Here is a 24,133-nt window from a genome sequence, read left to right as displayed (position 1 = left end):
TGAGGAAGCGGCAGGAGAAGATGGAATAATGGTCAATTTAATCAAAAATCCAGGAGATATGCTTTAAAAGCTTGAGGACCTTTATGCCCAATGCCTCACAACTTCAAGTATACTATAGAGTTGGTCGAATGCAAACATTATACTAATCCATAAGAAATGAAACGTTAAAGAATTAAAAGAATTGAAGAACTAGAAGCCAACTGGCTTGCTTTCAGTATTATATAAAATATTAATTAGGATAACTTTAATAGAATCAGGGCAACACTTTACTTCAATCATCCAAGAGAACAGGTTGGCTTCCGGAAGAGATATTCTAAATGGGTCATGTCTAAGCCATCAGTCAGATAATTGAGGAATCTGCGGATTACAATCAACCTCTCTACATGGCTTTCATAGATTATGAAAAGTCATTTGATTGAGTAGAGATACGAGCAGCATACCAGCAGTTGTAGAGGCATTGAGTAATCAAGGAGTACAGGAGGCATATGTGAATATCTTACGAAATATCTGCAATGATTCTATAGCTACCTTGTTTCTCCACGAGAAAAGTAGAAATTACCTATAAGAAAGGCATCAGGCAAGAAAACACAATATCTCCAATGCTATTTACTGCATGCTAGAAGTATTCAAGCTATTAGATTGGGTAGGAGTAGGAATGAGGATCAACGGTGAATATTTCAACAATTTTCGGTTTGTAGATGACATTGTGCTATTCAGCAACACTCGGAATGAGTTGCAACAAGATATTGAGGACCTTACCGAGAAAGTGCAAGAGTAGGGTTGAAGATCAATATGCTGAAGACAAAGGTAATGTTCCGTAGCCTCGCAATGAAACAAGAATTTATGGTCGCCAGTTAGCTTGTACAGTCTGTGCAGGAGTACGTTTATACATAAGTCAGTTACTCACAGGGGACCCTGATCATGACGAGGAAATTTGCAGAAGAATAAAAATGGGTTGGAGTACATAAGAGCAGGCATTACCAAATCTTGTCTCGGAGCTTACTACTGTCGTAGGAACCAAAAGTGCACAATCATTGCATTATACTAGTGCTAACATATGAGACAGAAACTTTCAGATTGACAAAGAAGCTCGAGAACAAGCTAAGGACCGCGTAAAGAGCGATGGAACGAGGAATATTAGGCGTAACATTAAGAGACAGTAAAAATGCGGTGTGGATAAGAGAGCAAACGGGGATAACCAATACTCCAGTTGAGAATAAGAGAAATAAAAATGGAGCTGAGCAGGCCATGTAATGCGTAGGACAGACAACCGGTGGACCATTAGAATTACAGAATGGCTGCCAAAGGAAGTCGTGGGTGGCAGAAGATTAGGTGGAGTGATGAAATTAGAAAACTTGCAGGCTCAAGTTAGAATTAGCTGGTGCAAGACAGGGGTAGTTGGAGATCGATAGAAAAGGCCTTCGTCTTGCAGTGAACAAAACAATAGGCTGATGATAATCATGATGTACACGGAATGTCACATGGCCTTAAAAGTGTGGGCAAGCGCATTTCTTTTCAGGTTATACTTTCTGCACCCAACGAACTGAACCACGTCTGTTCGATTTTGGTATAGGGTGCAGGACGCTTCAGTAAGTAGCGGGACATGCCAGAAGTATTTTGTCGCGTGCAGCTCGGGAGTCGTGTTCGAGAGTCCTGTAGCCGTTGCACGTATTGGAAAAACGGGCCATTGCGTAATTGTATGTCTAAGAAAAAATTGAAATTTGTGAAACAGCGTGCTGTGCCACGCTTTCATCTCGCGTCACATATTGCGAATCGTGCCAGTGTGATCCACATTCGAATGCACAGCTAGTTTATTCCGTCAGCCAGAACAGACCTTCCGAGACATCTCGGTGACATCATTTATATCACACTTAGAGTGTCACTAATGCACGAGACAGCCATCCATGTCTCCACGATGATGACTACAACTACGTTAAACGCCACTGTTAGACACATGTCCTTGTTAGTTTTTAGCTCACGTGACGCGTGAGATGTTTCTGCATGTTTTTTTCTTGTTAACAGTAAAAATTCGGCTGTGCCCTCTTTCTTCATCTTTCATCCTCGCAGTGTTCTAGTCTTGCAATGATGAAATGGCAGAAACACTATCCTGCAGACAACTTCCGGTGGCCACGAAGGAAGCGCTAAGGTAGCAAAGCGTCCAAAGTTAAAGCGCCTGTGAAGAAAGGTCCCAAATATTCATCCGTATGAGCTTAAGCTGGGGAACTGAAAATGCAAACACCTCATTTACAACAGCAAAATAAGACAAAGCACACCACTGAAAGTTCACTTTGATTTAGTTTTGTGTTTTCTCTTCCGCGTCTGGGCAAATGCAAAACCGTCCCACGTGGAATCTGCGCACCCCAAAAGCTCTGTGCGCTGTGAAACGTTGCCGGACTACTTGGCGCAGTAACACTTGCGCAGAAGCTCCACCCCCTAGCTTTCCCTTTACTGACACAAAAAGTTGTCCGCGAGTACTCATCCTGTTGTAAGTTTGCCCTTAATTTTCAAAAATATATATATAAGCAACACCTTTCCACTAATGGATGGAAATTGAGTCTTTAAAGAATACTGAACCAGTATAAACTCATTTAGAGACGCTTTTTATAGTTCTCCACTTATGGTGTGTTGCTCAAGCTGTCAGTACGTCTCCAAATATTCCGTAATGACCACCTGTGTGGACATTATTCAATGTTTGGAGAAGTATCCTGGGCCGAGGATGCTGCCCCATATGAGAGCCAAGGTGAACTCCTAACTTAGCTGGGACTGTCGTCTCTTAATATATTGGGTATAATGCGCTTCATTTGCCTAAAACAAATAAAAATTAAGAAGAGACATTACTTTGGGGCCAACTTCAACATTTCCATTCAAAAATACATGCAGAATGCAGAAATGCTTGCCTGAGACAACCGTGGAACCAACCTGAAAGAATGTGCTTGAAGAAATAAATCTGAATTCTACCGACTTTATGAAGCTTCATTCAGTCTCAGCGATTTTTGTTTACAAAAATAAGAAACGTAGTAAAATTGTGAGTGAAAAACGTTGAAGTGAAAAGTTTACGAATGCTCAAAAAACGGATATCGCAGTTTATTTAACTGTGTCTCTCTTAGAACAACTGAAACGGACTAATATGATATTTGAGTTTGCAGCTCACGTAAAATTGTTAGTGTTCAGAAGGCTTTCTGAAAATTCCTACTCGCAAATTATTGGTATATCTTGGAGCAGCGTATAATACACCAATATTGCCCGCTTTATATGTCTCAATATGCGCAGTGTACAGAATTGTGATATCTTCTTCTTTTTACTGTTTAGTTAGAGTTCTAAAGGTGGTGCATCAGTTTCCTTTAATTTCACCACTTTAAATAGCTTGTAGAAAAAGAATCGATGACTTAAATTTTTTTTTTTAGTCTGCTCATTACAGTCGGTAGATTTTGCTCGTAATCTTCCTTGTAACGTTGTTGAACCGAGTCTGCTATTCTACCTTGGTGGAGGGGCACCAGGGAAGAGAGTAGGTAAATAAAGGAAAGTGACAAGATGGGATGCACGTACGTACAAGACAGTATTCACAGCACATTCAAAGATAATCGTGCAGTCCAGTCATTCTTATGAAGTACAGTGTGGCTGCTGTAGCTTTCTGCGATGGCGACATTCGACACCAGGGTTCCGATACCTTGCGTTCCGTGAACACTCTACCATCCCGTAGGTTTAGGTTGGCATGCAGCCAGTGCCCCTGGTCGTCTAAAAGCTGCAGCAGCCAATCGCACGAACAATAGTTTCATTGCAGTCGCAAGAGTTGCGCGAGATACTGTCTATCATATGCCACATAGAAATGGTAGAAGCTTTGATAGATGTGACGCCCAACCCCGAGCGACATATTACACGAGAAAGACCATGACAGATTAGGCGAGCTCTTTCGCGGCACGAGCACATTGTACGAGGCAATCAAGGCCTCGGCACCGCAGAGGGTATCTTAGCATGCTCTTGGGGCACTTAATTAGGAGAGCGGCACTTAATTAGGATATATATATATATATATATATATATATATATATATATATATATATATATATATATATATATATATATATATATATATATATAACCAACGAAAAATATAACGCGCGAAAAAAATCGCATGAAAAACTGGAGGCTGATGTGATAAAACGCTCGTTTTTTAGAGCGAAGAGCGAGCCAAGAGCGTAATGCGGGGCAAATATATATATAAAGAAAAAGCAGACTTCTTCAACTTCCAGTGCCCCTGCGATTTGTTTTGCTCGTTTCTTTTCTTTGGAATTGATTATGTAGAGCCAGGTCCTAAATTCCCCTATTCCACTGTGCCACAAAAGAGCAGCATAATAAGATTCATACAATTGATCTTATTAGATGAATAACTTATAACGAATGTTTCTTTTTAATAGTTACCGCCGGAGCACGAAGTGCAACTGTGAGGCCTTCAGAAATCAGGACGCTAGCTCAGCCTGCTTTTCTATGATTAGAACGATCCCGCGAACAAAATCTCCCGACTGTCAGTTTGCGCACGGCGCAAATGAAAGAGGAAGGGAGGCGGCGAGCACAGCGCGCTGGAATGCACTGCACAGCTGCCCCGAGCAGTTGGTGCTATAGGTCACTAGCCCACGTGGCCGTTCCCTGACGCTCGATGCTTGGACATAGAACGGGCATGTGTCGCACATTCCGATAGTCGTGGTACTGGCTGCGTTTGTGTTCTGTGGGCTGTCAAACGAATGCTAGCGCACTGCTGTCGTATGAATCCCATTGGTCGCACTTCGAGCCACTTCGTTAATTTAGCGCAGTTGAAATGAAGCCTGCGATATGTTCCAGTAGTGTAGAAGTGGGGTGGGGGAACCGCCAAGAGGAGAAGTGGAGAGGCGGGAGGGGGGGGCACAGGAGCGTTAGCCTAGGGCCCTCATTTGCTTAATCGGGTCCTGACACATTCTCGACAGTCTCCGAAAACGCTTTATTCATTCATTCGTAGCACTGGTTATAGCATTTTCATCCTTGCACTGTGAAAAGGTCTGTGCAGCCAACAGGTAAGAGAGAGGGGATATATCGTTTGCCATCGGGTGCCTGGATACGCATTGATGTTCCCTAGTTTAACAATGAGAAACATCCAGGGAGGTCGGACTGAAGGCCCTTCATTTAGCCGTGCTACACTCTGCACTGCGGGAAGGGAAAAATAGGTGAAGAGGACTGCATGGTGTCTGTTGATGAGGGCTAATGAAAGTTCAGCTCTGCGCAAGCACATAATTAACAAGTCTATCTAAAGCCTAAGCCCAAACCTATACTTAGAAGGCCTGCATATATTGGAAACTAGATCAACTAATAAAAAAATAACTTGCGCACGACTTCATCTTAAATGAGATTTCGGCATTGAACTTGGGAGGTAGATTTTTCGCGTTTGTGGAGTCCTTCCTGAGGGGCAGGACGGCGGTCGTCAAGGTGGGGCAGACCAAATCAGAACCATTCCCGCTAGGAAACAGAGGCCCGCCACAAGGGGCGGTGATCTCCCCCCTCCTATTTAACATTGCAATGCACGGACTCTCGAAGCGGCTGGCCGCCGTGCCAAACGTGGAACACGCGCTGTACGCCGACGACATTACGATCTGGTGTCCGGGAGGCTCGGAGGCGGCCGTGGAACAGGCGCTCCAGGAGGCCTTGGACGTGACCCAGTCCTTCCTGGAGGGCACGGGTCTCCAACTCTCCCCGACGAAGTCAGAGCTCAAGTTATACAGACCGGCAAGGCAGGGGGTTCGGGGGCTCGTGCCGCTCGAGCAAATCCCCATAGATGTATACACGCGGGACGGCCAGAAGATCCCCAGGGTGAATTCGATTAGAGTTCTAGGATTGTTGCTCGATGCCAGGGGCTGTAATGCCAAAACCATTGCGCATCTGACCGCCAAAACCGAGAATATTCTCAGATTAATCATGAGAGTCTCCAATAAGAAGGGGGCCTAGGCGAGGACAACCTACTTAGGGTGCATCACGCTTTTCTTATGAGCCACATCAACTATGTGGTCTCGACCCTGCAGTGGACAAATACTGAAAGGGACAAGCTTGACACGTTGATGCGGAAAAGCGTCAAGAAGGTACTGGGTATTCCGATCACGGCGAGCACGGACAGGCTAATGCAGCTCGGCGTTCATAACACGACCCTCGAACTCATAGAGGCGCAACGAGCGGCGCAGATCACGAGGCTTTCGGGCTCCAGCACCGGTAGGCGCCTCTTGGAGGCTGCGGGCTTGCAGCCACGTTACAGTCAAAGCGAGGTGGTTCAGCTGGACGAGAACTCCAGAGGGACCTACGTCGTCAGCCCCTTCCCTAGAAACGTTCACCCGCAACATAATGCGGGCAGGCGAGCAGCTCGTGCCAGGGCGATATTGAAGAAAACGGTCGGCATGGAAGCCTTCGTGGACGCAGCTCAATATGGGCGCTCCGGTAAATTCACGGTCACGGCGGTCAGCGAAAAGGGCGAGCTCCTATCTGCGGCCGACGTGGCAGAACAGGTGGCGGTGGCGCTGGCGATGCAGGATTCAAAAAGGCCGTATATCTACACTGACTCACGCGCGGCCGTCAGGGCTTTCGCTTCGGGAATGGTTGCGAGACAGGTGGAGGCGATTCTGAAAAACAAGTCCAGAACTAATTGTGACCCCGTGCATTATATTATATGGTTCCCAGCTCACATGGGCGACAACGTGCTGCCGGACCGCCCGAACCCCAATGAAATTGCTCACCGCCGTGCGCGAGAATTAACGCGCCGTGACGGCGATGGGGCTACATTGGATCCGGAGGAGCTCGGCCACAGCGACCCCTTATTAACCTTTCACGAGATCGTCTCCCATTATAAAGAGGAACGCAGGCGCTTCCCGCCTCCACATCCAAATCTATGCAGATCACAATCGATCACGCTTAGGATGCTTCAGACGAGGTCATATCCCTCGCGAGGTTTCTTAAGCAGGATTTATCCAGAAATTGACCCACAGTGCCCGGATTGTGGGGAGGTTAGCACTCTACCTCATATGCTCTGGCAGTGTCCTGCGTTACGGGATACGTCCCTCACCAGCGAACGGGACTGGGACGAGGCCATATCTAGTACGCAACTCAAGCTCCAGTCCATGGCCGTCCAGAGGGCCCGTGAAAGAGCGGAGAGGCTTGGCCTCCCGATTCCGACATGGGTACAGCCAGCGGCGAGCCGGGGACCCCAACGGGTCTCCACCGGCTAGTCCCTCAGGACCTCAATAAAAGTTCATTGTCTGTCTGTCTGTCTGTCTGCTGAGCTTCTGCAATTGGTGAATATTTGGCGTCAATTTAGGTGCAAATGCGTATACACTAAGAAGCACGACTTGGCATCTAGTTAGCTCCAAGCCATACGCTTAAAACCATCGGGGAGACGTTTAATTAGAAATAACCTCTGAGAATTTTCGAAGCCATTAGCAAGGGGTGTACGCGAGGCAGCCTCAAGGGGTGACCTCACGAAAACGTGTAGTGAACGGGTTGCGTGGGGTTCAATGCACGCTCAAGTTTGTCAGCGCAGAATTGCTGGCTTACCACGGAAGTTTGTGTCTGGGGGAGATGAGAGGGGGCAGAAAGCACCTCCAAAGCCTTTCTCTAAGTCTGCCAATAGCCAGTGCGTACCCGACTAGGCCTGTCATCGGGTCATGTATTGGTGCCTCTGTGGAACTGTGACAGTTGACAGGAAAAGCACCGCTCACCCTCCTGAGCTCTGGAATGCTAGGCGTGCTACAGGACAACCCACGGCACATTGGGTTAACAAAATGGATGGCTTCCATACCTTTGGCAAACCCCACACAGTGACTATACATTCAAGATAAGGGCCGATGAATCACATTTCTATGAGATTTAATTATTTTTCGGATACCTGTTCTTTTATTTTTGTCATTTGGCGTCACGTACACACGTCACCACGATCCTAAGCTGATTAGTCTCCTTTCTAAAATTGAGAATTTGTCACAAATAAAATTACTGCTGCGTAGTCGCATGTGTACTGAGTACTGTGTAGTCTATGATTTGTTAGCTCCCGGCTGCAAAAATGCTCGATCAGAACCAACTAACGCAAACAGAAAAAAAAATGTTGCGTTGATAGTGTATATGAAACGCACTGTAGTATAACCAACACACACACACACACACACACACACACACACACACACACACACACACACACACACACACACACACACACACACACACACACACACACACACATATATATATATATATATATATATATATATGCCATGTAGCTGGGCAGAACCAAGATAATCTTGTTTGCCGTCGCTTGGAGGTTCTTAAATTATTTTTGATTCCACCTAAATACATATTTAGTCTAAATTATTTATTCAACTTCTGAAATATTATAGTTAGCTCAAAAGTGTCAATGAGAAAACTGTAAAGAGACATGAAAAACTCCTGATGCAGCTTTCTGTTGCTCGATACGTGCTACATAAAAGACATGAAAAACTCCCGAGACACATTTCTGTTGCTCAATACGTGCTACATAAGAGCGTTTTTCCGAGCGTGAAAGAAGCCCGCAAATGCAAGCAAAGTGCGGAAGTGCGGAAAGAAGTCTCGCGGAATTTTGCGTGCATTTGCGGGCTTCTTTCACGCTCGGAAAAACGCTCTTTGTAGCACGTATTGAGCAACAAAAAGGTGTCTCGGGAGTTTTTCATGTCTTTATACAGTTTTCTCATTGACACTTTTGATCTAATTAAAATATTTGAGAAGCTGAATACTTAAGACTAATTATCTGAGTAGACGGACTGCAAAAAAAAATTTCTGCATCTTCAAGCAACGGCAAACAACATTAGCTTGGTTCTGTCTAGCTATGGTGGCAGTAGCATATTCTTAAATTCTGGCTAAAGTTAGCTGGGACACCCTGTATACACGTTTGCCAATTCACGCGTTCAATATGTAGTGCGCAGAAACCGATTCTGCACAGACATTTTAATGCGCGTTTAGAAGCGCCAACGTCCGGAGATTAAAATCTGGCGCCACATCACATCTATGGCGTTCTGTGACGTGCAGATCGCAAAACATGTCCTCTGGAATGACACAAGTGCTCCTGTGCTATCTCGGAGGCCTTGACGACTGCAGACAGTCACTTTTCTTTATCTGAGCGAAATCAGATGGGGGCCCTGCTGCAGCAGGCGACAACCAAAATAAAAACCACCATCGTGCACAGAGTCACCTGAGTCCAGACAAGCAGACGGCAAGTGGTTGGCGAGCGAACTAGCCCAGTTGCAGTTAGCTGCGAACTTTTGCTGATTGAATTTCGTGGCTGTGTACGCTCGGCTGAAAAGAACCCGCCATGTCGAAGGTGAGTTTAAAGCGTACGTTGATCAGAGTTCGAGGGGATGAAGCGACCAGTAATTAACCAATGACAAACTATGCATTACAGCCGGTCCTCCTGTCCAGCTTTCTCAGTTCCTGCACCTGGCGCGTTCGCATCGGTGAGTTTTACGTTTCCTCTGATTACTGTAGTGTCCTCGAAACGTTTCCTGTACGGCGACGAAAGGCCGCATTACGCGTGTGACGAACTGAAAAGATCCAATGGTGTTAACTGCAGGGAAGTCTGCCTTGATGTATTCATCAGAACAGAGCTACGGACTGGCAGACCCTGCCCAACAGAAAGTCAGATGTGTTTCCTATAAAACTGTTCTTCGTTACCGCGTCGTAGGCGTGGCATCACAATGTGGACGTAGCACGTATACCGCGGCTCCAAAGTTTAATCTTGGCGAATGCATATAAAAATAATAACGACGTTTAATTTAATCATACGTATGTTTCTTGCAGTCTTGGAAGTGAAGCAGATTGACTTCGAATTTCGGGCAGTGGACTTACAGCCCATTGGTGGTGAGCAGGTATGTGAAGAAATCTTGGGAACAAAATACGCGCGCCCAGTAAAATGTTTTACAAATTTAATTCCGGGGAGCTTTGCAGAGAGACCTAGCTCTCTCTAGACGTAAGAGATCAATAAAAAAATTTGTCGTTTACAAAAGAAAGTGGATCGCTATATAAACGAATATGATAGAGATAATTTCTTGTGCACATGAATAAAGAATATAATCGAGTTTGCGCTCCACCACAGAAAAAAAAAAGCTATTTATTGTCTCGCGAGCAGCTGGAGTACGTGCTTGATCACTTAGAAAAGGTATCGCTCTTTAAAAGAAAATGGCTGGTGGTCAACACGTGCAAAAGGGAGTCACCGATTGTCCACAGCCCTGCGATGAACTGGTTCGCATGCTCAGGCACGTTAGACAACAATATCTTCTTACTCGTACCTCCTGCTCCGAAACAACCCTTTTTAGCAGTCTTGAATGATTAAGTGTTCTTGAGACTGTACGAGATAAGAAACAAACGCTTTGGTGGCTATGTATATCTCGAAAAAAAAAAGAAATTATGGGATTTTACGTGCCAAAACCACTTTCTGATTATGAGGCACGCCGTAGTGGAGGACTCTGACGCCACGTGGGCCTTATAAAAAATTACCAACTCTTCCCTTACTGGAACATGGGGGTAAGCGAAACTTGTCCTGCGTGCATATGACCTTCGTCACGGTTAAGTAAACCACGGGTAACGGTGCCGGATTGCTTAGGCCTCGCGCTCACTCAGCTCGGGATCTTTTTCTCGTTGCTGTTGGATTACCTCGGCTCGGGCGGCTCTAACGGCTTGATCGGCGCGTCGACGGCTAGCCCTTTCATGGGCGAGTTCTCGCCGTCACTCGTCGAGCGCTGCCCGTTCCTCGGGGGAACGCACAACGCGTGGCCGCCCCATCAGTTTTCCGAGACTGACCTGAACGGAAACGAAGCCGGCGCAGCGCGCGCGATACCGTTTCCTGCCCTTTCCCTCCCCGCGTAAGCAAAACGGCTCTGATTGGCTGCGCGCGTGGCGTGGGCGCGCGCCTAGGCAGCTGGCGTGCTAGCTAAGGACTCACACTCCGGCACCGGCGCAGCTGTGAACTCATCAAACCGCCCTTTCCCTCAGCTGCTCTGCTCTGCGAGCAGCTGAGTTTTTTTGCGCGACCACGACAACGCCACTAGTGAGCCAATATAAAACCTTCACTTGAAAAAAGAGGTCTGTGTGGAATAATAAAAGAGCTTTTTTACACCCAGATTGCTGTCTTATATCTCTGACGTTTGATCTGGCAGTGCTATTGTTCTTGTTTTCTTTCTCTGCTTTTTTTGTTAATTTCCACCACACCTGCAGAAACGTGTCACTTTGTAAGAGGTTTGTGTCTGAAAACACATGTTTGATCGCGGCGCCTCTGCTTATGCAATGTCATGCACTTCGTGAAAGAAGCGCGCCTAATTACGGATACTCATTGTAACAGATGGCAGGGTCGGCAACCGAGTCAAGATTAGTTCAGCTCTCAATGGGATCAAGCCTTGAATAAAGTCAAAAAGAATGTCAATTTTGTTTCGCAGAACTATCTTTGAATAGTTGGTGAAAACTGGGAAAAATAGTTGTATAGAATCTGAAATGATTAAAAAGTACTAGCAGAAGAGGGTGTAGTGTTCACAGGAACAAAAAATGATAGGGTAAATTGTCGTCCTCTTCAAAGTAGCATGAAGCTACAAAAAAAAATCCATACAGGTTTGTCAGCAAGAAAGCTCTGCAGTTTGCGAAAAATTTGTCCTGTTCCGGGAATGAAGGTCAGTATCAAAGCCGGAACTACCGCATTTTGGAGCAATTGGTCTACCATCTAAGTGGAAGTCTAAATTGTGAGAACCAAATGTTATTTCGGCTCCCTGTCTAAAAAAGGACAAAAAAAAAATGGGTGGAGATGCTTGAGACTGCTTAAGTGTGAAAATGCGAAAGCACTGTAATCGCTTTGGGGAAATGTTTTCCCTTAGGTATTCATCCGCATGTTGTCGGGCACATTGTACTTTGCACGGCTTTCCTTTTGAGACATGACGTCGGTGGTACACCTCATTTTAAACACTCGCGGTTTGGCGTCGCGAGTGCCATTGTTGGCATAGTGGCTCCTACCCACTATGGGGGATTCGCCAAGAAATGAATACGCGCAGCGCATCGGTCCCATCTCGTATTGAATGATCGTTAGCACGTGATAGAAGACGATGACGACAGTGACCTGCAGACCATCAAAAGTGATCTTGGACTCTTGATAATAATCTTCCTTGCCGAAATTCAAAAGTTGCTATGTTTGTTCGCAGCCATTCTCAATCAGTCATAGATCTCCCTTTTTCCATCTCGTCTTTAACTATATTTTCGTGGAATGCTATAGACTGTGCTAAAAGCAGCAACCGCATTTCTATTATTTCGTAGATTGATTTCTCTGTGATTTCTGTGAGAAGGCGAAAATAACCCGTTTGTAAATTATCACAAATTTCAAAAGGACTTGAAGTCTACGATGCTTTCACGTACGAATATGCAAGAGGATGTTAGGGCTATAAGCATATATGCAGTTTTAAAACGTTTCTTGTAGAATCTTTAAATTTAAATTCCGACACAGGTAAATCCTTCAGTCCTTGGTGGAATTCAGTATTAACGTTGGCTCAGCGAAAACGAAAAGCTGCCTGGAAGAAACGTCCTTGTAATCAATGTCCAAACTATTGTAGTGATCACCAATTTGCTGCTGCATCTTTGAGGCATAAGATAGCTAAAGCCAAAGATGGGTATGCTATGTATAAATTCACTTATCTGTCTAAATCTAAAAACAAAAAAAGCCCTTTTTTAGATTTTTACGCTCTCAAAAGATTATTCCGGTTCCAGCAAATATTGACTCTTTTGTCCTTTCGCCTCGGGAATTGTCCGAATTATAGGAAAATATTTGAAAGGGACTAGCAGATAGATTTACTTCAATAGTTCCACCTTGTCTATTGAAACCATTAGTGCAAGAAGTATTTAGGGAAGTCACATTACAAGAATTACCGGCTGTCTATAGTTCGCTCTCTGCCTTCTTTAGCGTGAGGTACGGATTGAGCTAGCAAATTCTAAAAAAAATCTAAGAACAAGATAAGCCCCTTTTTTAGATTTTGATACTCTCGAAAGATGATTCTGGTTCCAGCAACGTTCTTTCGCCACTTGAATTGTCCTAATTATTGGAACATTGGAAAGGAACTAGAAGATAGAGTTACTTCATTAGTTCCACCGTGCCTATGTAGTATTTATTTACCTATTTATAGCGGATTTCTATCGTCCGGGTGTAAGCAGAAACGCGGAGTACCATAAGGGCCAGTGTTATCTTTTATTTAATATAAGATAACATCGCTTTTTTTGCATCCAATGATGATCCACATTCACTTTATCAATGGCTACAAAATTACTTACGCACCCTTGAAACTTGTATGGATAATGTACCAGTGTCTCTGAGCGGCACTAAAAAGTGCACTTCTTGTCGTGCACTTCACGAGTGAAATTCACATTTCGCTTATGTGTCAAGAGTTCCTTCCCCAGGTGGACACTAAACTGGAGAAGCCACATTGAAAAAGTCGCATCTAAGGCAACTCGTGCCGTGGGTTAGTTCCGTAAGATCAGTAACTGACGGTATGGGATGCGAAGACACACATTAATTATAATGTATAAAAGTATGTGCGACCCATCATGGAAGTTGGGTATGTCTTGTTTTCCGCCAGCCCAGCTTCTAAAATTCACTCTGATTTTACTAAAAAGGGAAACTCTGTGATTGTGCCCTGGACTCCCAATGTTTGTTGCAAACACCGTTCGCCGTATGGAAGCACGAACACCATGTTTAAAAAGTGGATTCAGGATCCTTACAGTATAAACGTACCTAAAGATTTACGATTCTTCTCAAAGAAGATTAATGTATGTTTCCATTAATGAAGCAAATTCATTTCTTAATATCGCGACTACATACCCCTCAGATCGTATTCGTACAGGAATAGCTAACAATGAATGTGCAAATTCAACGTATTCAACCAAGAAATCAATCCAAGGTAAGCCTCCAGATAGAAATTGACAATATTTCCCCTCAAATGCTAAACTAAGACCACACCAATATTTAAATGACCAATTACAAGATTACGTTTTTCACTTGGAAACAAGCAATACAGTAACCACTGAAGCTTCGCTGTCCGAAGAGAAGGCTGGAATAGGCATTTTCTCTCCTTTTCTTTGTTGGTCCTTTTCTGTTCGCCTTCCAGACCACACGTCTATTTTCATAGATAAGTTATTGGCGATTGTTCTAGCGCTGCGGAAACTTCCCGCTAACCAATCGCCAGCTGTAGCAGTTACAGATTCTCTATTGATGTGTTCGTCACTTTCCACGGCAATGAATACAGCTATCTTACATGAGTTCCAAAATGCAGTATTACAAGTTTACAAAAAATATTTTAAGAACTCCTTTAAGTGGACCTTTGATTCCTGTTTTACTGGATACAACTAACCGTCATTGCATCGAGATACAGAAAATTTTGTTTGCAAAACGATTTAGGCAAATTATCGCTGAGACCATCTCCATACTTTCAGCATCTCGGTTTTTTGCTAGAATGAACAGCGGTGTTCCCTCGGCAATGGGAAGTTACATAGCCCAGAATACGCTGTCGTATCCCAGAGTTGAATTTTTTTTTATTTACATAGAGCTGGTCTGACGATGTCCCCTCTTTGGCACGAGTGTAGGGAAATTGAATCAATAGAACGCAACTTTTTTATCATGCACATGGTATTCACACCACAGAAAGCTATTACTCGAAGCTTCACTCTACAAAATCGGATTAAGATTAAACATAGCAGTATTATTGTCATATGGGGCCTCGAAACTAGGCTATAGTCACAGAGACGTTTGTGTCGCAGTATTTGATTATTTAAATGAAACAAACCGGTTACCCTGCTAATTATTAATGCGATAGCATTAAAGGCCTCATGCCGCAGAAAATCCGGCGTTGGCATACCGCATCCGGCGTTCCGCGCCTAGCGACGGACGTCGTTTCGGCAAAAAACAATTTCAAACCACGCCTATCCAACCATGCAGGCTCTCCATGTGACGCAAGAAAGTTACTGAATTGAATTTATCAAGGTAAAATACGTAGAAAAATCGCAGTGTACGACTTACACGCAACCTACAGACATGACAGCGTTACGTGAAAACACACACGCACGCACGCACACACGCACGCGCACACGCACACACACGCACACACACACACACGCGCGCACACGCACGCACACACGCACACACACACACACACACACACACACGCACGCACGCACGCACACACACGCACACACACACACACGTGGTTTTACTCTTTGCGCCGTCGGCCATTTTTGGTACAATGTTTTGGTCACACCAGCGCCGGATTTCCGCAAACTCAGGCATATAATGCTATTGCATTAAAAAACCCAAGTCAAATTGCTTTGCTTTTGTAATGCTGCGATTGGATTGCCCCTCCGCCGTAAACTGAAGTTGAGCACTTGCAGATAAGAAATGGTATGGAATGTTAACTATCATTTACTGCAGCCCTGTTAAAGTAGTATTGTGACAACGAATTATCGGATAGAATGAAATACGTAAATCTAAAATGTTCCTTGCCAATATAAGCGTGTAACGAATATATGCTTATACCATGTATTGGACATAATGAAGGTGTCTTCGAGTAGGATGTGGATACTTTACAGCAAAGTTGGACTGTATTAAGAACTTTATTGCTGCAACACATCAGCCACCTTGGGAACTGTGAGCAGCATTATTTTGAAGGTCTCCGCCATGCTTCCCGAGAAAAGAAGACCAAGTTTACAGAGATATTACATCGTCGGAAATGGAGCCAGTGAGCTCCATACTTGAACTCTGTCAAATTATACTCTTATAGAAGCTGGATGCTGTCACAGTTTATGATCGCATGTTGCCCTCCCTCTCTTGCAGGAAACTGCGAAATTCAAAGCGTTGAACCCAATGGGCCAAGTTCCTGTTTTGCTTGTCGACGGAAAGCCCATCAGCCAATCGGTAAGGCTCCACATGTCAATCTTTGCTGGAGCCATGCATAGTTAAGCAAACTTTCGCTTCGTGAATGAATTTGCACCATGAACTCCAGCGGCGAAAAAAGTGTAACAAAGAAATTGGAAAGAAAGGAAAGATGCAGCTGAATTCTATCTGCCTGATTTCTTCTCTAAGCTAGGTTCACGGCTTGAAATTGTGATGCGTTACTTGTTCAACGATTAGCCGAACTTTAAGCACTAATTAAACTAATTGGTTGTTTAGCTAACACTGCTGTCTGTCCAAACCATTTGTGTTGCGTAACTAAGCCCTAGCATCCTTAGCAAATCAAGCCACGTCTTGCTTTCTAATTTTGTTATGTTTGTTTTACATTGTATATTGCATACATTATCAGGTGGTATGTGAAACGGTATACGGCAAGTTTCATTCTTCATGTTCTGTAATGCTGGTGAAATGTACGTTTTTATCTCATAAATGCAATAGTTGTTTATTCTAACTGTGCTAAGTCAATTACTTTTGTATTCTGTGCTGGTTTTTAGCCTAGTGCCACTTGGACGAAGAAAATATATCTGACAAGGCAGCTGTTAAGCGAAAGATACGTTAGACAGGAAATTGTGGGGACGATTTGACAAAACAAAAAGCTTTGTATGTTGGCGAAATGCTAAAATGGAATTATAGAGACGACCTATGTTTTAAGTGCCAGGAGCCGGCAAAGTGTAGCAAATTAACGTTGACGTACAACAAAGCTGAACAAATATTTTTGTGCTACTATTTCGCAATTTCCAACAAGACAGGTGCAGCATATTTGTATGGCCAACGCATCTACCAATATGGACAGAGATGTACTGTCAGTGGTTGGGGCCTCCACCAGAACTGTAACTACAACAACGAAAGAGCCTTTATGTTTATGACATTTCAACAGAAAACAAAAGAGAAGAAGAACGTGCAAGAAAGGCGTTATATAAAGAAATATGGTCTATTTATTGTTATCCAGTAGAAGGAAACAGCTAAAGCCGGGACATTTAGCCGTCCCAACTGGGTCGAGTTGGAATGCGGGATATTTTGCATAAGTCGGGACAGCAGGCAAGCCTAGTCGAAGCCAGGTACAATGAACACCTTCATTGCACAAAATTCGTTCACTATATCAGGAAGTTCTTATAGTGGGACTTGCCTTCAAAGCTACGGATACATTACTCGTCAAGGCACAGAAAAATGGCTTTACTTCCGAAAATGTCGCGAACAGCATTCACTGGCAGAAATTGGTGAGTTATCTCTGTTAAGTAGTTCTCACCCGACTGTAGTAGTCTGCAAGTCTGTTAAACTGTCAGTGCAGTTGTAGGCAATCCTTCTGGCATATACCAAATGCTTCAGTGAGCTATTAGGTTAAGACAGACGACGTCAAGACCACTCGGGGCCAATCACAGGCCTGTCGAAACGCTGCCACACTGAAATTCATTCATTGTCAAATTATTTAGATGGCAGCTCATCAGCCAGACTTTCTAATTGCGAAACTTACGAAAGGACCATCAATGCGAGCTGCTGAACTAGTGCCTCGTTCACGCAAATCTTTTGTCCTTCGACGGTTAACACAGTAGCCCAGAGTAAATGACAGAAGAGCACAAATTTATTTATGGTGTGTAAGACTTTATAGCAGTTATTTACAGGAGAAGTTGCCACGTCTTCCGACTGCACGTGTTGGGATCTTCTGAGTAAACTATCGCAGAAGTAAGTGATTGAGCAGAGGTGACAGAAAAACGGTAATGTGAAAAGCGAAAGCTGGTAGAAGGTTTTACAAAGCTTAAAGAATAATTAAGACAAAGATTACATTTAAAGCGGCCCTGAACCACTTTATGTTGCAGTCAAGAAATTCATTAGAAGGTAAATGACACTATTTGAGAAATACATCGCTGCAAATAGCTATATATAGCTAATTACGAGGCCAAGTCTGCCAATTGCGCTTAACCAGGAGCGGCCAGGAGAGAGCGCGCACTGGCACGCGTGCGTGTGGTCAGACCTCAAGTCCCTTATGGTTCGAGGTTAGTTGAGTGCTGAAAACTAATCGAAATTAGCAAGACTCGACCGCTGCGACGCCGATGAGCAGGGTGGCCAAAGCTTTATTCCTACGCGGGCGGCCGTGGCCAAGCGTGAGCAGACGATAGTCGGCTTGTTCCGGAAGTACGTAATTATTATCAAAATTCGAAAGCAGATTCATTAAACTGTGTTTATTAAACTGCGTCAAAATACATGCATAGTAACATTATGAAGAAGCGCACTGATCCAAACACCCTTCTTGATTATTGTCAGCTATTGGCGATGCAATAGCAGCAGCGTGTGGGAATCTGCTATATTATAAAGTAAAGCGTCTAGGAAAGAGTGAGGAGTGGGCTCCTGTTGAGAAGAGAGCGTTTTAGAGAAAGGTGACCTTGCACTCCGCTTGCGCGATCTACACGTCGTGCACGACTGCAAAATTTGGCTGAGATGTTAACAGCAGCGTAAGCCATTTGCGGACTGTTTCTTCGTCAAGTCCGAGGCGTGGTTCAGGGCCCCTTAAAAGAGAGCATTTGAAGAAACACTCTCTGGCTATATGAAAAAAAAAATGAGCCTTGAAAGAATACCTAACGAGTGTAAACAGCTGATTTAGCGACGCTTTCTGTAGTGTCGCGTATAAGGAGTGTTGCATAAGCTATAAATGTGTTGTGCGCAGGTGGCCATTATGGAGTACTTGGAGGAGAAATACCCTGAGCCAAGGATGCTGCCCGCAGATCCCTACCAGAGAGCCAAGGTGACTGTCAAACTGCAGGGACAACCTTCTTCATTACTGTGTCTCAAAAGCAGGCGAATTTTTCGGGTGTCTTCATGTGTGGCTCATCATGCCAGAACAGCAAAATTGAACTGAAAGCTGGCAGTGGCCTGCTTGTGTTAAGAAGGCATATGCATGAACTGTCGTTGCGTGTCGTGTTTTGCTTACTCACTTATGTAAGAGATGCTGCTTGCCATGTCTTACTCTGCCTTTGACAAATCTTTGATTTCGCTGCTAGAAGCAATGAAGAAATCACTGAAGGCAGTAGTGACAAGGTTTCCTAAGGCCCAGTTTACTGCATTGCGGCCTGTTTAATCAAGATACAATTGCTGCCGTGTTTCTGGAGAAAACGAAAAACTGTATTATTTCTATGGCTAAGCGAAAAGGAAAAATATGGTGATACATGCGCACACACAACAGTGTTCACAGCACATTCAAAGGCAGTTGAATAGTCTGCTAATTTTCAACTAGTAAAGCAGCTGCAAAGCTTTCTGCGATAATGACGCTCAACATCATGGTTCCAATATCTTACCTTCGTTTAGCACTCTGCCGCACAATAGTGCTGGAGTACCATGCAGGGAGTGCTTTTGGTAGTCGAAAGCATGGAGTGGTACATAATATATTCAATATTCTTGTCACAACCACCAAACTTGCTGTCCGTCATACCACAAGGAAAAGGTAGTCTTTCATAGATGCAATATCCCCAACCACAAGTGGCATACTGCTGAAAAGGACGGTACGTTGGGAACATTGGTATTCCATACTGAAACTACTGACAGCGCGAAACGGCATGAACTACAGAAGAAAGATTGAGAATAAGTGGTTTCCGTGTATCTTTCTTTAGTAGTTTGTGCCCTTTCTAGCTGTCAGTAGTTTCAATACTGCTGAAGTTAAAATTAAAAGTCAAGTTACATTAAAAGAACAGCAAACAGGAAATTAAGTACAAGTCTGTTTGTAACTTATGATTTTACAAGACCTTAACAGCCACTCATACCTTGAAAGGAGGTGTGATAGTTCAGGACAGACACAGGTTGAAGCTCCCGCACCAGCTTTCTGTGACATCATGGATTTTCACGGCTTCTGCGCGTGCCCTGTTCAGTTTCTATCAGGATGGACTACTTTCATGTACTTCCATCAGGGTGGATCACATACAGAGCTGCCAAGACTGCGAAGGAAATTTTTTTTTTCGCAGCACCATCGGCCTCCCAACTTTTGCTTGCAACTGTACACACCGTTCACTCGGTTTGTACGTTGTTTTCTCAACAAGCAGGTCGAATTATCATCCTTCATCGATGTTTTAGCACACGTTGTATGCCTTAGTTAAGCAGTAGGGCATGTACGTTTTCTGCAGTGTCGCGAGGTGGTGGAGCTTCTCGTTTCGGGAGTCCAGCCCCTGCAGAGCATCATCCTGATCCCTCTTCTCGGCAAAGTGGAATGGAAGAAGTGGGCCCACCGCAATATCACACGTGGCTTCGCAGGTTAGTGAGAAAAATTTTAAGTAGACTGGGAATGCTGGGATCTGTGGCCGGATATTATATATCAGTGTGCACCGTGTTTTGTTAACATGAAGACCGATACGAAGATGGCAACATTCCCTTCAGGTGAAAATTAATTTTCATCAGTGCTTCTGCTTTTGATGCACTATTTTGGCGTGTACTATTATGCACACAAGTACCCAAAGACGATTTGCATGCAGGTCAAATGCCAAGCTTTGCGCGGACCATTGTAACAAGTGTACACTTTCCTGCATTGACCAAAACAAGCGTCATCAGCATCCTCAGAGCTCAATTGAACGAGGAGTCATTCCGAGTCTTTTGTACTCCCAGTAATGGTGATAGCAGCTGAATTTTAGCTTTGTCAGAGAAAGTGCTGCTATATTTGAAGAAATGTGCATGTCGTGCTAAAGTGAAGAGGGTTGAATGATTGATTAAATGGCGATAAAGTGGCAAAAAATATTTTGCGAAGCTTGCCCGGTGGCATAGATGTAAATTTAAATAAAAACGTGATGACCATGCTCACAGTGAAATTAAAGTAGTAGCTTAGCAAGCATATCCCTGTGCCAACGACCACAACTGGCTGTCTAATCCATTCGTATTCGACAGCCAGCGCATCTGTATGAGCTGCAACAACTGACGTCTCGGGCTTTTTTTACTCCTTTTTTTTACCCGTTGTAAATCTTCAGTGGCTAAGGGGCTGCGCTGCTTAGCTGGAGGTTGCAGGTTCGATTCCAACCCACAGTGGCTGTATCTTTAGGGGGGTAAAATGCAAAACCACTTGCGTACTTACGTTCAGGAGCATATAAGTAATCCCAGGTGGTCAAACTTAATCTTGACACTTCATCCAATATGGTGTCTTTCATCACCAACTGTGCAGTTCGCAGATGTTATTCCTTTCAGGCAATTTTTTTTAGATTTCATTTTTGGAACTCATCTCCTGCGTAGGTGTTGCATTTCACGAACATTCAAGATTATGGAATAAGCAAATTTCTGAAGTTTTTCTCTTGACTTATTTAGCATACTCTCTGTGTCAACCAAACTCTGAGTCAAATTTTTTTTTTAAACTTGCAGCCCTGGAAGCCATCTTTGCAGAGACGGCCGGCAGATACTGCTTTGGAGATGAGGTGACATTTGCGGATGCCTGCCTCGTACCTCAAGCGTGCAATGCATACCGCTACGGTGTGGACATGACACCCTTCCCCACGGTGCGCCGTATTTACGAAGAGCTTCAGCAGCACCCGCTTGTCAAGAAAGCTGATGCGTCGTGTCAGCCAGACACCCCTCCAACGGGAGTGCCCAACACTGTCAACCTATACAAGGGCCCTGGGGAGCAATAACACTACATAATGACCATGTTGAAGTCTATATCTTGGTGGAATTAAATTAGCATTTTTAAAGATGTTTCTTGCATTCTTGGTAGTGGACGCTTCGTCTCCGTATAACTTCCCAAAACTTGTTTGGTAGACCCTGATTATGAGAGGAATATATGGAAGAGTTCAAAGCTGAGCTGGAACGAACCTGCGAGTTAAGCGAAGTACTAGCAGAAAAAACATGTATAAGCTTGCGTCTGAGATTACATAAAACGGGGTATCTCAGTTCCGAAAATGGTTTTAGGTATCCTTTACTGAATGCAGCCGTTCAGTTGCAATGGTCATTTTCTGGTCTAGCAAAACTTCTATGGAGATAGACCGGCAGCAACCTAATCATCTCATTCTCAAAGCAGCTGCATGTGGCATCACAAGATTTGGAAACTAAGTGCCTTATTGAACTAATCTTTCGCAGTGCAAATCATTGAAAAAGGAGCGGAAGCGGCCGCGAACGGTGTATTTGATTGTCTCGTGCTGACGATGCCCTCTCGGTGAGCGCATATTTCCCCCCTCATCTTTTAAGAGGTTCAATACATACAAGCATTTGTCTCGCAAACCAGATTTTTTTTTCAGGGGAATTTTCCATGTCTCAGTAATTTCTCTCGTCGTATTCGAGTGCTGATTGCCGTGTTATAGTTTGTTAACGAAGCTTTCCCCTCAAGTCTAAATATTTTAAGGCAGTTTGTCGTGTGCGTATCATGGCCACGCACGCTTATATCGCCTTCCGTTTCTCTACCACGGTTGCGCTTTAAAACCACGACGCTGCAAGTTTGCTTCAGAGACTTTCCTTTCCTTCCCACTTCTCCGCCCTTAAACTGGCTCTCTCAACTACTACACGCAGAGACAAAGCAACAGCGCGCGCATTAGATCCCATAGATGAGATGAATATTTACAATTATTATTAGGGTTATAATTATATTCGAGTGCTGATTGCCGTGCTATCGTTTGCTAACGAAGCTTTCCCTCAAGTCTAAATATTTTAAGGCAGTTTGTCGTGTGCGTATCATGGCCACGCACGCTTATATCGCCTTCCGTTTCTCTACCACGGGATGCGCTTTAAAACCACGGCGCTGTAATTTTGCTTCAGAGACTTTCCTTCCCTCCCTTCTTCTCCGCCCTTAAACTGGCTCTCTTAACTACTACACACAGAACAAAGCAACAGCGCGCGCATTAGATCCCATAGATGAGATGAATATTTACAATTAGTATTAGGGTTATAATTATATTCGAGTGCTGATTGCTGTGCTATCGTTTGTTACCGAAGCTTTCCCTCAAGTCTAAATATTTTAAGGCAGTTTGTCGTGTGCGTATCATGGCTACGCATGCTTATATCGCATTCCGTTTCTCTACCACAGCTGCGCTTTAAAACCACGGCGCTGCAGTTTTTGCTTTTCTTTTCTTTCTTCTTCTCCGCCTTTAAACTGGCTCTCTTAATTATACTACACGCAGAGACAAAGCAACAGCGCGCGCATGCGATCCCATAGATGAGATGAATATATATATATATATATATATATATATATATATATATATATATATATATATATATATAGAAAACTATCAGTCATAGCTCTCGTAGTATAGCCCTCTGGGCCGTTTCCTTTTTTTTTTTCTTTCGAAAGTAGTCCTATTAGGGTTATTATAATTACACGAAGGTATTTCGCCCTCATCAGCAGCAGTCCTTGGTATAGTTATTCTGGCGGCTAGCTTCCCACGCTATGCGTGCCGCCATCGCACTTGGTTAAGCTTTTCCTAGACGCTAGAGTTATGCTTTGTCCGCGCAACCTTGAGCGATCGGAAAGCGCGTTTCCCCCTCTTGGCCGGCGGAGAAGGGAGGCTTCGTTCCGGCCGCGAAGCTCTCCACATCTCTGTAAGGTGCCTTGTGGATGTCTCGTGCTGACGATGCCCTCTCGGTGAGCGCATATTTCCCCCCTCATCTTTTAAGAGGTTCAATACATACAAGCATTTGTCTCGCAAACCAGATTTTTTTTCAAGGGAATTTTCCACGTCTCAGTAATTTCTCTCGTCGTATTCGAGTGCTGATTGCCGTGTTATAGTTTGTTAACAAAGCTTTCCCTCAAGTCTAAATATTTTAAGGCAGTTTTCCTAGCCTCTAAAGCCGCTCGAGTTCGCTCTTCTCCTCGAGTGGCCATTTTTCCTAGAAACTATCGCGGACAACATGAGTCTCTTTCCACGTAAGTGTGAGGCTCGGAGCAGGAGCTGTGGCGCTTGAAAGTAGCCTGGGGCCTGACGAACCAACCGACTGAGCTATCTTTCCGGGCAACATCGAAGTGTCACGAGTTCAAATCACCTGTTATGTTCCTTTTTTTTTTTCGCCCCTTTTTCTTTCTTTTTTTTCTTTCTTTTAATGTCTTTTCCTTTATTTTATCACTGTACGGGAACCCTCCTAAAAAAAAAAAAGAAAGATATATATCTTCAAATATGTATGGCCTCACACTCACATGTGCAGGTCATAAATACCAGGTTCTCTAGCCGAGTGCCATCCATGCGGTATAACCGAGCT

At 44.1% G+C, this 24,133-nt stretch overlaps 1 protein-coding gene across 1 annotated transcript; it reads left to right on the top strand.

The window, feature by feature from the left end:
• The first annotated feature begins 9,227 nt into the window (after positions 1–9,227).
• On the top strand, positions 9,228–21,624 carry LOC126533862 (maleylacetoacetate isomerase-like). The gene is made up of 7 exons (XM_050181058.2): positions 9,228–9,349; positions 9,431–9,482; positions 9,826–9,893; positions 15,875–15,955; positions 18,651–18,728; positions 20,098–20,224; positions 21,314–21,624. Exons 1-7 carry the CDS (start codon positions 9,341–9,343, stop codon positions 21,577–21,579), a joined length of 681 nt encoding a protein of 226 aa, XP_050037015.1. The 5' UTR covers positions 9,228–9,340; the 3' UTR covers positions 21,580–21,624.
• Positions 21,625–24,133: the final 2,509 nt, after the last annotated feature.

Source organism: Dermacentor andersoni, chromosome 7 (assembly GCF_023375885.2).
Source record: "Dermacentor andersoni chromosome 7, qqDerAnde1_hic_scaffold, whole genome shotgun sequence".
NCBI lineage: Eukaryota > Metazoa > Arthropoda > Arachnida > Ixodida > Ixodidae > Dermacentor > Dermacentor andersoni.
Note: the sequence above shows the minus strand (reverse complement) of the source record. Positions and strands in the feature narration are given on the sequence as shown.